Consider the following 13,265-nt stretch of genomic DNA (forward strand, 5'->3'; position numbering starts at 1 on the left):
CTTCTGATGAGACTTCTTTTTTAATGTTGAAGGATAACATTGTTTTTATAACACTTAGTACCTCCCACTCCTCCATAAATATAATACAGTACATACATCTGTTAGTGGACCAAGAATCCAGACAGAAACTTAAGTGCAGGTAAAAATAAAAAAAACAGTGTATTGAGAAAAACAATAAACAAAAATGGCAAAAGAACAATGGAGGAAGTCTAGGACGTAGTCGATGCCAAGCCAGATGCCAATGCAGGTAGTCAGCCAAACCAGGTCACGGAACACTGAGAGCAGGATGAACGGAAACATTAGCTGGAGTCAGGAACCAGGAGATCAGTCAGCCAGTGCCAGGGTCATATATGGAGAGCAGGAACAACAGCAGAGCACTTGGTAGATCAGAAGGCACGCAAGGGCAGAGACTGAACGTACAAGCTGATTGTTAAATGGTGAACTGATGCTTGCATCATCACTCTGCGACAATAATTTTTACAGCAGATTGTCAGTAGTTGCAGAATGATTATGTTTACATGTCCGATCATAAGAAAGCGCCAAAGAGGAACAGCAGTATCAAATATACGGCAAAACAAGTCATGCTGCAGCCGACTGGTGGAGGAAGGATAAGAAACCCTGACAACATCATATCAGCCAATAAACAATCATGTATATTATAAGGCACAAATACAAATCAATAAAGAAATGAAAACAAGGATTAAAGTGCTATAAGTACAAGAATTGTCAAAACACACTGAAGTGTGCAAAAAGTGCTAAAGAATATATTCAATATTAGAATGTGCAAAACATATAAAGCAAATCCAGCAAAAGTTGACACTGGCTATAACATTTTTCATCACAAAATACTCCATCAGATGTGGAGTTTTGTTGTTTGTGACACATTAAGTGACCCTGACGTCACCATGCAACCTAGAAGTATCACACAGAGCTCAGACTCGGAACAGGTTTCACGCAATGTATTACTTAGTGCTGTTACAGCACTTTATGTTGTGCGTCCTATTTTAAATGCTTTTACTTAATAAATAGAAATGGTTTACATGATTAAAGTTCTGTCTTTTTCTGCATTAATTCCAAACTGAGAGAAATTCCAAATGGATTTGTGGTAGAAGAAGAGCCCAATAAGGGAACAATATGAATTGGTGATTGCAGATCGCATCTTGCCTACTAGTTTGTGTGGTCTAATTTGGTGAGTTAATTCCTTTCAGAGGAAGCACTTAGTTGGTGAACATCATAGAACTGGTTGTTTTGGAGTACTTTGAAGAAAAACCACATTTGCACTTTATACTTTGCACTTTATAATTGCACAATTCTCAGACGGCCAGAGGTGAATGCTGGAGAACAGGGGTACCCGACTCATAATACTAAGAGTTCTCTTACATATGGCTACACTCCTTAAAGTCAAAAGGATTTTAAGCTATTTCAAATGCTGATGAAATCACTTAAAATGGATGCTGCTTCTTGATGTTTAAAAGTTTTAGTTTCCTGCAGAATCAGCTGGTCCCCTGAGCACCGGTCCTGACTTTCTGTTTTTGAGTGACTGCTTTTTCAAGCAGAGTGCTGTGTAACCTGTGTGTGTCTCCACAAACACTCAGATACAGCAAATCAAGCTACTCCCTCTCTCCCCTGGCCCCCTCTCCTCCTTTCTCCAAGCAAGTAGATGAACAGTTGCTGGAGTCTGCTCTGTCCTTTGTGATCTTGTTCTGGACAGGAAGTTCAGAGAAGCTGAGCTGAGAGAGTTGGAAGCATCTGTTCTGAAATGTGATGATTGTAAGTGATTGTATGTGTTAGGACACAAATGTAAAGCAATGTCTTGCTGGGCAATGTATATTTATTTGATCTGTATTCATTATTGAAAAAAATGTTGAGAGTTTATTACTTCTTTAAACTCTTTAACCACTTAAAGACCAGGGTGTTTACCCCCTTCCTGGCCAGGCCATTTTCAGTATTTTGACTGACGTTTATTCAGTCATGCAACACTGTACTGGAATTAATATATTTTTAAAAAATTGGGACAGATAGAGCTTTCTGTTGGTGGTAAATAATCACCACTGGGGTTTTTATTTTTTACTATATAACCAAAAAACCTGTTTCTCTATGAAATGTTATGAAACATTTATTATCACCCCAATTTTTTGGTAAAATATAAAAGACGGTGTCACGTCGGGTAAATAGACACCAAACATGTCAAGCTTTGAAATTACGCTAGCCTGCGAAATTACAGAAAATGACCACACCCAAAATTGGCCATAGGCGATGCTTTAAAAGCTTTTACCGCTCATCAGTTCAGTGATTAATGGCCCTAAAATCATTGCTCTCACTACGACGTTCAGAGCAATATGTACCATGTGCGGCACAATAGGCAGAATCGTCGTTTTCGCACCTAGGCGCACCCAACGGATGTTTGCGTGTGTATGTTTGCTTCAGCAGCTTCTCACCAGCATCTTTAGCCGGAGAGTGACACTGAATGTGGAAGTGATGTAATATACATCACTTCCTGCATTCAGGGACCGGAGAGGAGATCAAAGGAAGATCGTATACTATTCTCCCTTTGATCTCCTGTGACAGAGTCGCTGTGCCGGTGAACAGCGGATCTTGGGACCGGCAGCGACCGGGGGATGACCAAACGCTTGAATGTAAACAGCCATCGCTGGCTGTTTACATTTCTGACAGTTTCCCCACTCGTGTGCGCGCTGGGCGTCGCGTACGAGCGGGGGGGATGGGAAGGACGTCTAAAGACGCCCTCCCGCTCCTATAAGGCTCCCATCCTGCCTTTCAGGAACGGCCAATGGACGGAAGGTGGTTAATATTATGGCTTGTTTATCATATGTCATCACAGTATTTCTTCTAATAACTGTTATCATTGGTCAATAAATACATGCTAATATGTATTTATTTGCTATAAACAGATATCCCAGTAGTAGGAATGGTTACATTTGTAGTCTCATTCCCTGCAGCATCTCTAGATTTGTTACATTGTATATCTTACTACTAAGATGTATTTATTTCCTAGAATCCTCAGCTCTATCTAGTGGCCACATTGTGATATTTTGCTGATTTACTACTGCCCTTAATATTTGAAGAAAAAAAACAACCAGAAGAAAAATAGCCATAAGAATATTCGATTTTGCAGCTGGTTAATATGCACAGAATGAATGCATATGAAGTTTCAATGAAAAAATAGCTATGCAATTTTTTTTTTATAATCAGACCCCTAAGTGTCAGTCATTTTTGTAGTGAGTGAGAGTCTGTCCACTGCGGTAGACCTGAGCTTGTTCTTTATACATTGTAATAGTCTGCTTCTGGTTTATTAATGCCAGTTAGATGTCTGGCTGGTGCATGGGTTTGATAGAAACAGGCTTCACACCATTAACAGAGGGCAAACCCATTTGTGTTTGTATTGCGGTGATTGATGAACACTGAGTTCAGTGTGTAAGCATCCCAAAAATACATTTGTTTATTGTATTATATGTTTATGCAAATATCCAGCAAGTCATCACATTCAGATCCATTGAAAGTGAAATCAAATTCACATAAAGTGGGACAATGCTGTTTGGATCAGACCCGAGTAATGGATATGGCAAACAACACAAAAACTGATCTAGATCTAAGGCGGCAGAGAGCAAGGGGCTCAGCCCCTGGGTCTTATCTCAAAAAATTGAGTACAAGCTTTTTCTCCATCACAATTCTTTTCAATATCATGTAGATATGGCTGCAGGGGATTATGGAAATTACATTATATAATAGGCATGTGTCTCAGATAGTGTGCTAGGCTTGCATACTTGCATTGTCTCGATGCACACGCTGAACAAATTACTTGTCATCAGTAATAACACAAAAAAAGTTTAGATTCGCAACGACCCGAACTGTTACATTAATTCAGTTAACAGTTCAGAATTTAGAGTTGAGAAAAGATTTTAAAATATTTTTTTGTTTAATTCTCAAACATATGAACTTGGGAGATCTGGGTTGCATTTTAATTTTATGTCAATCTGGACTATTATTTCTGTAATATATGTAGGAATGGGTTTATTAATAGGCATCCTAGGCCCTAGCCTATAGGCACCTTCACCAAGAAGGATTCAATATGTGGCTGTATAAATAAACAATAACAAATACCGTGTTGACACGCTTTTCTTCCCAGCAACCCATTTCATTTGGCTTATGGTTTGCGAGGCTGACACATGTCAGCCTGTATCTACAGCACCATTACATAACTGCCACAATGAATAGGTCTTGTCATTTTATGTTCCGGAGTTATAAAAACTCCATATTGTACTGCATTTTTGATTGGTATTGGTGCAACAGTCATTGATTGCAGAGAAACCTTCATTTCTGAAAGTTTTGTTGTTATGACTTGCCTGGCCAGCCAAAGTCGGAGTTAAGTAGAAGAATGCCAGAGATATGAAATGAGGGAGCCCAACTTTAAAATTGTAAATTTTTAATTATCTGCCTGTAAATAGAGTACAGGAGATTGTCCCCCCTCAATCATAATTCACTTCAGTATCTAACTGATTTGGAAATTCAGTTACACAATAATCACCTCTACCTGAATAGCTAATTTGCTCCATGCACTAGTGTTAACAAGAGTATTTAAATGTATTATATTTTAAAGATAAATGCATCCAAAGCACCCAACCCCATGGCTGCCTAGAGTTGTCCGTTTATGACCTCTCTACTACTGTACCTGTATTGTGTTCTGGAGTGCCGCACAATGTCTATGATCAATCTGTCACGAGACAGCGCAAATCAATTTGCACAGACTCAGGTGATGTCTACTTTTGCCAAGCATGACATTTGGGGACATATACAGGATATACAGGCGAATACTCAAGTGGTTAATAGGTCAGGTGGTTATGTATTTGTGAGTGCTAGATTCTAGCCTTAAAGTCCTGGTTATAAACTGTTAATAGCAACATAATACAAGTCCTTTCCAATATGCAAAACAATTTGATTTTAGCTTTACAGTGAATGAATCATATAGCTAGGCAAGCATAGTCACAGGCCACATTTATCTGTCCTTTCTTCCATCTCACTGTGCTTATTAGACCTAAATGTAAAATGTGCATGAAATGGATTTTGAAACTTTGCTGATCCAGTATGAAGAGTATAAAGATTGTAATAAAAATAATGCATTGCATTTTAGAACAAACTTCTTAGATGGATTAATTTTCTAAATGCATCTAGCAGCAGGAGTGAAAGCTCTTTAAAAGAAAGGAGGGTGTCTGCACACAATATACCATGCTAAATCTGTACATTATAAGAAAAGAATGAATACACAAACTTGTGAATACAATACAAGGTAACCATAATAAAAGCAGTCATATGTGCTAAGGATGGATGTTTGCTTTTCTAGGGTTTGCTCACTTTAGTAAACTTCTGGGGGGCTTTGGTGCATTTTCTTCCACATTTTTTTCCCTTGTGATGGTTGTTTTGTTGTTCTCCACATTTATTTACTCGTCATTCCTTTACCTAAGTCAAGGGTTAGGTATCCTACACTTTGGATTTTACCTTACAAAACTGGTTTTGCGGATTAATTTAACTCTTGGTCTAAGGTTTCTTCCACCTGTTTTTTTCCTTTTTGGCATTTGATATGTTGCTCTCCACATGTTATGTTATGGTCCATTATTTTTTGAATGTCTTCCCTTACTGGTAGTACCTGTGCTGCTATGAAACACCAGGCTCTCTCTTGGTACATTTCCTTGTTGTAGTAATTTCCATATTTGCTTTTAGATTTTCAGCTACAATTTTTACATCTGTTGGATTTCTTTGTGGCTGTCGTCCATACCTTAGTTGCACTGCATTTGGAAGTCCTGTTTGTCCAATAATTAATGTGGAGTGTAGTAATGGACTTCTATAAAAAGATTTTAAGTAAAATAGGATTGCATTATTTTTTGTTAAAAAATACAGTGTTCCCTTTATTTGTGTTTTCTTTCCCTGTATTGTTCACATCTTGTATACTATTTGTGTGACTTTCCTTTGAATGTGTGCATGCTCCAATAGTGGATCAACATTAGCTTTACTGTGGTTACTTATTTTAAATATATATATTTAGTTATTTAATTTATGAATTAATATTAATAATATATTATATATATAATAATTATATAATAAATTATAAAATATTCTGACATCGCATGATTTCTCATTTCAGGGTCTTTCATGATGGTGAATACATCTGGAAGGTTGGCTGGGCAGAGGGCACTTCTGTTATTGCCTCAGCTGAAAGAGAATGACACACATTGCATTGACTTTCACTACTTTCTGTCCAGCAAGAGCAGAGCCTTACCTGGACTACTGAACATCTATGTCACAGAAAATAATGGGGTAATGGGAAGTCCCGTGTGGAACGTATCAGGACCAGCAACTGGGATGTGGAATCGAGCAGAACTGGCAATAAGCACCTTCTGGCCAAATTTTTACCAGGTATGATGTAAACCATTGCATAAGAGTGTAAGTTAAGAAACAGCTTTTTTTTTTATCTAGAACATAAAGTGCAGTATCACACTGACTAACCTTTGATCTCCAGTAAACCGTATATGGAAGACCAGGCCTTCCTTAATCTCTATAATGTGCTTGACAAAAGAATAACACAGAAGAAAGTGATATATTTGTGTTCAAATATCTCAGAGTGGTAATGGTGGCAAAGATTTAGCTCAGTAAAGTAGCTCCTAGTCAGGCCCGTATTCCCCACAAGGCCACCGAGGCCCAGCCTCGGGGCGGCAGGGCGCAGAGGGGCGGCAGCGGTGTCCTTGTGGGGAAGTTGCCCTCTCTACATTCAGTCCTGCTTTGTACAAGCAGGACTAAATGTAGAGTGAGGCAGCCGATTTTTCGTTTACATGTGAACTCGGTGATGTCGCCGAGATCACATGTAAACAGTGTGCAGCCTCCTCCCCTCCCCCCTGCACTTGGTGTAATTACAAATACAAATAATTACAAATACACCAAAATTTTAACCTATATCACATGCCTTTCATTTACAATGCCATATCTTTGAAGTAAGTGCAAAACAGTTTTTTTATTTATGACAATGTACAGCTTTTTGTATGCATAAACACCCAGTGGATTCCATTGCGCAAAGCTCATTTTTTATAACCTCAAAATATAGTTTGTCATTTCAGAATATTGAAGCCATCACCACATGCACATTTTATTTCTAGAGAACAGTGAAAAAAATGAGAGATGTGAAATTAGATCAATACACATTTTTCATGGTTTCACATTAGTGTCTGATGCATTTCTGCAGCTTGTATAATGTTTGTAATGTATGCTGTATCAAGGCCAGATATCGAAGAGAATGTGGAGAAAAATGTAAGAAGGGTTTCCAATGGTCACTCCCAGCTTGTGACCATTGGATAAAAAATGCCGACATCATGGAAGGATTACTGGGAATTTTTACTTTAAAGCCCAACTACAGACCATTATTGGGATAGTGCGAGTAGGGGTTAGGACCTTTGTCAGATTTTATTGCTATATGTTTACCCAATAGGGAGATTTGCCCTCAATTCCTCATAGGATATGTTGTTAAATCTCTCCAACAGGAACAGAGACAGCAATGACAAGAAGTGATGAGAAACTCTTCCAATGGGAAAAAAAGAAAGCAATGAAATAACTTTTTAGGAGAATAGAGAAGGGTTAGTACATTTGTTCTAGGCTGGAGTGGAGCTTTAAAAATCCGGTTAACTCAAACATTATATTTTAGTTTTTGGTAGATGATGAAGATTCAGCCGCCTAAAGAGTGCTTTTGTATCTCAGATACTGGTTGCGAAATGATGCCAGGTTACAGGTTATCCAGTTTTGAAGGGGTTATAATTTCCCTCTCAGATAGCTAATGATTTGTACATAATGGTCAATGCAGCAAGAGGCACGGTAACACGCAGAAACACCATTGTTGTAGCAGTAGGAGTATGACCTATAGATGTGTGAGTTCAAACCCAGGAACAACCAGGACCTAGGAAGGGGATTTCATTGCTCAAACCACCAAAGAATATGAGAAGCAGAACTACAGGTTTTCTATATTTCCCATGCTGGTATTACGGGACATTTGGGCCCTTAAAAGGTTGACAGGAAGACATAGGGAGCAAATAAAGCCTGACAGATTTTCTAACCCTTCCCCATTTAAATTTTGTAGCTGTCTCTGTCCCTATCAGAAAGATAGCCCATTACTTCCTGTGCTTGAGATTTGCGGCTACCAGGACAGGAAGGGTGGATAAATATCCCAAACAGGGACACAGTCATAAAAAACAGGCAAGGGTTCTAACTTTCCACCCACCCGCACCCTGTATTACAAAAAAAAGTTTGGCTGCATTTGAGCTTTATGCATTTATTCTCGAAATTATTTTATATACATAATAAATATATATTAAAAACATATACATAGAAATTAGTTTAAAAGCTTATACACTTTATCAAAAACATCAAATTAAAGTGGTTCAAGCCCATTACTGTTTAACGTTATAAATTAAACCCTTTTTTACGGAAAAAAAAATCTGGACCATGCTTTGATACTGCTATCCCTTTAAGAGAGTTTATATTAGCGTTTTCCTGCTATATGGGAGCTTGAAGAACATTCACAAAGAGTGGGAGTTGATGAATGCAGTTTACATTTAAATTAAGTTGAGCATATAATTAAAAAAGAAGGACGTGTGAACTTTAAATGCCGATCCCTATCACGTTAATCACAGTAGATTGAATTATGCAGTTTCTATTACATGTGACAGTGTTATACAGGGCCATCCTGCAAACACAACAAATTGCCAGCTACTTATCATTGGTAGCAATTTAAGATGGAAATCATCCTTTGATTAGGGCTTCGCATAGTATCTAGTTAATGACAACTTTTATTGTGACCACCAGGTCTATTTGTTTCGGAGCTTTTCACAAAAGAAGGAAGCACTGTATTCTGTTTCCCATTCCTATAAACATTGATACATTTATCACCAAGCAAATTTGTCTAAATTAGCAAATGACAAATGTTTACTTCAAAGAGTATGATAAATCATGTAAATATCATTCAGTGTAAATATTTGATAATTTTCAAAATAAAAGAAGATTCTTGCACAAATAGCTAGATGTACTCCATGTGAACTTCTGCTCATCACTGTGTGTTCCCAGTATCTTATTTATAACAAATAAATAAACAAATGCATTCAAAAAAATAATTGAGATATTTTTTTCAAGCACTTGCTGGATCAAAGACACAACCAGCTGTGTGTACGTTTTCAGGGACAAGAGTAGTATGAATGTGTACTAGTGCGGCTGTCTTCTTTTGTCCTTTTATTTCTATCTATTATAGATTGACACATTTTATTTTTATTTTTTCCTTTTGCTAGTTGCTAAAATAAGACTTTCATTCTTTAAAAAAAAAACAGCAGGTGATTTTTTTTTTTTACTGTAATGTATAAAGCATGTGACCAATCTTCCATCGCCTTTTAACTGCTCTTATTCTTAGCGAATATATGTACATTTGACAGAGACAATGGACTAAGGGAATTCATATCAGAACATTGAGAAAGCTGAGTAAATATTACCTGTAGGAAGGACCAACTCCTACTTCCGGCCCATCCCCCTGAAGGCAACTCTCTTGTGCCATCCCATTCTACTCCTAGCCTTTTAGTATCACCCTAACAAAGCCATAATAGACACATCAATACTGGGAGCAAAGAGGCTAACATAGAAAGTGTACCCACATTGTGCCAGCACAGCTAGAACCAAAAATTCGAAGAGCAGGGAAATTTGTCCTCCCTACCCTTCTAGCAGTTGAGCTCCAGACGTACGGACCGGAGTGGTTGAATTTTCGGGACACTGCTTTTTTATCAAGAAATTTACAAAAACTGCATGGGCAGTAACAATGATGACCAAGATCACCCTGGCTGGCAGGTGGCAGTCTGGAATTTTTATTTTATATAGACATTTGTAACTACTAGTGATGTGCATGGGCTTGGTACTTAGCACGTTTAGGGGTTTAATAATAATTCAAGAATCACTGCGCTAGGTGTGAAACTAACTAACTAATTCGACCAGTCGCAACAATGTGTGTGAGTGAACTTAATATATGGCAAGTGAGTTGCGCTCTATTGATATATAGATATATTGCGATATATTACGTTTAGGGGTTTGCCCATGCCAGTCCAAAACTGTTAGTAACATACCCCCCTCCCGGCCCAATCAATTGCAGCCAGGGCATTTCCTGCCCCACAGCTACACGTAAGAAAGGGGAGTGGAATCCCCTGGCTGCAACTGATTGGTCTGGAAGGGGGATGTGTCACTGACCGTTTTGCATGGGCTTAAGTGAACTTGGTTCCCACCAAGCCCACGCTTGTCTCTAGTTACTACCAGTTAGAAACATGATGTGCAGGTGGCAGCCCTGCTGCCCAAGGCTAATCCCAGTGTTGGCTATGCAGAAATCCATCCCTGCCTGAAACATGCTATAGGATTGGACAAATTATTGTAAAAACTAGTAGTAGTGCACATTTTTTTTTTTATGAAGAAGCAAACATTTATTATTTTCTTCTAAAAGGAGGACTTTGTCTTTAAGGAGACCTAGTTTAGACACCTATGCTATAAGCTTGCCCGGTTTGACAGCCACTCTTAAAATATATACTGTCAAATTATCACATGATTGTAAATGTGTAGGGTGATGACTGTTTTTTAACAAGATCATCCACGTATCATTTGGGCATTATCTTGGAGTTTTTCACTGACAGTCTTTGCCGTAATACAGGCTACAAGGGCCTTCTTTGCTGGAAGCCAATCCCCTGCATTGGAGGTGTACTCTAGTTCCTATTCTTGGAGCCACTATATTGCATTCAACTCACACTCCAAAAAGACAAATTTCACACAGATTCCAAAACCCTGAATATGTAATCATCCAGGAAACAGACTGAGAAAACTGTATTTTAAGTGTATCATTAGATATTTCAACTCTTGTTTTCAAATGTAAAGCCTTGCTCACACTTTTGCCATTTTATTTGATGCATTGGCGCCTATGTATTGATTTTTGAGGAAACTCTCCATCCTTTGCTGGTCCTATTTATTTGTTTGGACAGAGGATGTATGGCTTCATTTAGAGAGGGCACAATATTTCCATTACTCATGGCTAGTGACATGTTGCCTTTGGTTTCCCATTCTGGATGGGTAATGATAACGTTCAGCATGTTCGGCAAACGCAGCTGGAAAAAGTGGTGAGGATAAAAGCTAATTTTGCTCTTCAGTGATGCGGGGAGGATCATTGCTTTGGTACGTTGATTCACTGCTTCCTGTTTGGCACATATATGATGAATAACCTCATGTTAAGCATCCTTTTGCGAGTTGAGTAGCCTAACCGGCTGCCAGTGAGGTCAAGCACCACTTTCACCTTGTTATGAGACCTGTCTGCATTCATATGTGTTTTGGAAGTTTTCTAATAACTTTTACTACAGAATAAAAAAGAGACCAAGCTGAAGATTTTTTTTTGACATTTGTGAAACAATTCCCCCTGAATAGAAAGCAATGCAAAACTCGTTTTTGCCACTTTCTAAGCTGGTAAAAGAAAGATAATTGATTTACCATAGAACATGTTTACATAATGAATCATTATTTCCATGTAACGTCATGTTCTACTAATAATTTTTAAAAAATTGTCACAAAATAAATATGGGGGCTGACATTGCTGACCATCATCTGAAAATGCTAAGTGAAAACCTCTGATCCTACCTAATTGTTTAGCTGTCAAGGTAGTTTACCACATTAGGGGCTTGTGTTTGTGGGTTTCAAGCTCAAATGTATGTAAAATGTAGAAAAATAACTTGCATTTTTAAGGTGACACTAAACTTCGGTAATTAAACCTTAAAAATGCATTCAAGTACCTTAACTATTAACACAAATGCAGCTTATTTGTGTATCACTTGGCTGTAGATACTCAAATCAACTCTGAATTGGTGCTGACACTGTCCTTCCTTCTGGAGGGTGGCTACTTTTGTTCCCCATGGTCCCTGTGTGTTGTAAAGTAGCCACCACTCCAAGCTGTGATATACTACAATCTCAATACAAATTGGTAAACTAAACATGAGATTGTAGTCCATAATTGGAGCATGTTCGGAGCAGAGGCTACTTTACAACATACTCAGGGAATATGGGGAACAGTGGCGGAACAATCGCCATAGCAACCCAGGCGGCCGCTATGGGGCTCGGGGGACGGGGGGGCCCGGCCAGGACATCCCCCTAATGTCGTGCGGGCCTCCTGGGTCGCTATGGCATCTGAGGCTGCTGGCTGTCACTGGTGGCTGTGAGGAGGATGTGCCGCTGTTCAGATCACTGACAGCTTGTCAGTGATCTGTGCAGTGGTGCGTTCCTCCTCACAGCCGTTGCTGAGTCAGTGACAGCCAGCAGATGCAGAGGAGGAGACAGGGCACAGCGATGGAGGAGGTGGGGCATGGCAATTCAGGAGGTGGGGCCCAGCGACAGAGGAGGCGTGGCCTGTCAGCGACCGTGGAGGAGGAGAAGGACAGTGGATCGGGGCTGACAGGTAAGAGGGTGTGACCAGTCCACCTGAGACCCTGCAAAGCCCACCATAGAGAGTCTATTTGAGGATCTACAGCTGAGTATTTATTTTGATATCAATTTAACCTCAGTTTGAGATCAGTTTAGGATACATTTGAGAGGCATTTACATTAACTCGAATGGTGAAATGTGCAAAGCAACAAGGTGCATAGCAAAAACCACAATAAACACAAGTCTACACTACTCCATAAAGTTTGAAGTTGAAATTTAGACAAACAGCTAAATACAGACACAAAATACAGATAAAGGTGTTGTTTTACCCAGCTAAGGATTTATCCAGCTTTGCCACACAGTGCAGCCTTGTCTGGCAGGGCAGGGTACCTACATTTTTATATGTTGTAGTAAGTTAAACTACACAGGGAAAAAAAAAAAGCAGTAGACTAATGAGTTCATCTCTGTGCCATCTCTCTCTTCCTATCAGTATGTCAGTTGATCACTGCAGCACTGATTGGCTCCTTAAGCTTTTTCTCTCAGAGTTTAAGCTTTGCTGTACAGGAGACTGCTGGGGGCTTATTCCAAGTCAAATTAAGTTACATACCTTGCTTGCATTTAAAAAATACATTTATTGATGTAGTAATGGTGTGGGAATAAGGGGGAACACAAGCACCCATAATACAGTGCTACGAATTGAAACACTCTTCCTTTAGCCTAAATTAAACACAAATGTTTTTCTTCAACAAAAGGTGAAAACAAAATCTTTAGCAATAAAGCAAAACAGCAATTAA

At 38.9% G+C, this 13,265-nt stretch overlaps 1 protein-coding gene across 9 annotated transcripts in view; it reads left to right on the forward strand.

The window, feature by feature from the left end:
* Positions 1-13,265, forward strand: part of PTPRM (protein tyrosine phosphatase, receptor type M) — a 606,372-nt gene that overhangs the window by 187,665 nt on the left and 405,442 nt on the right. For all 9 annotated transcript variants that reach the window (XM_018553724.1, XM_018553732.1, XM_018553757.1 and 6 more), the window contains exon 3: positions 6,155-6,426. In XM_018553724.1, the coding sequence (XP_018409226.1) occupies positions 6,155-6,426 (272 nt within the window). The remainder of the gene's footprint in view (positions 1-6,154; positions 6,427-13,265) is intronic.

The sequence above is a fragment of the Nanorana parkeri genome, unplaced genomic scaffold (assembly GCF_000935625.1).
Source record: "Nanorana parkeri isolate BGI_ZX_2015 unplaced genomic scaffold, ASM93562v1 scaffold7, whole genome shotgun sequence".
NCBI lineage: Eukaryota > Metazoa > Chordata > Amphibia > Anura > Dicroglossidae > Nanorana > Nanorana parkeri.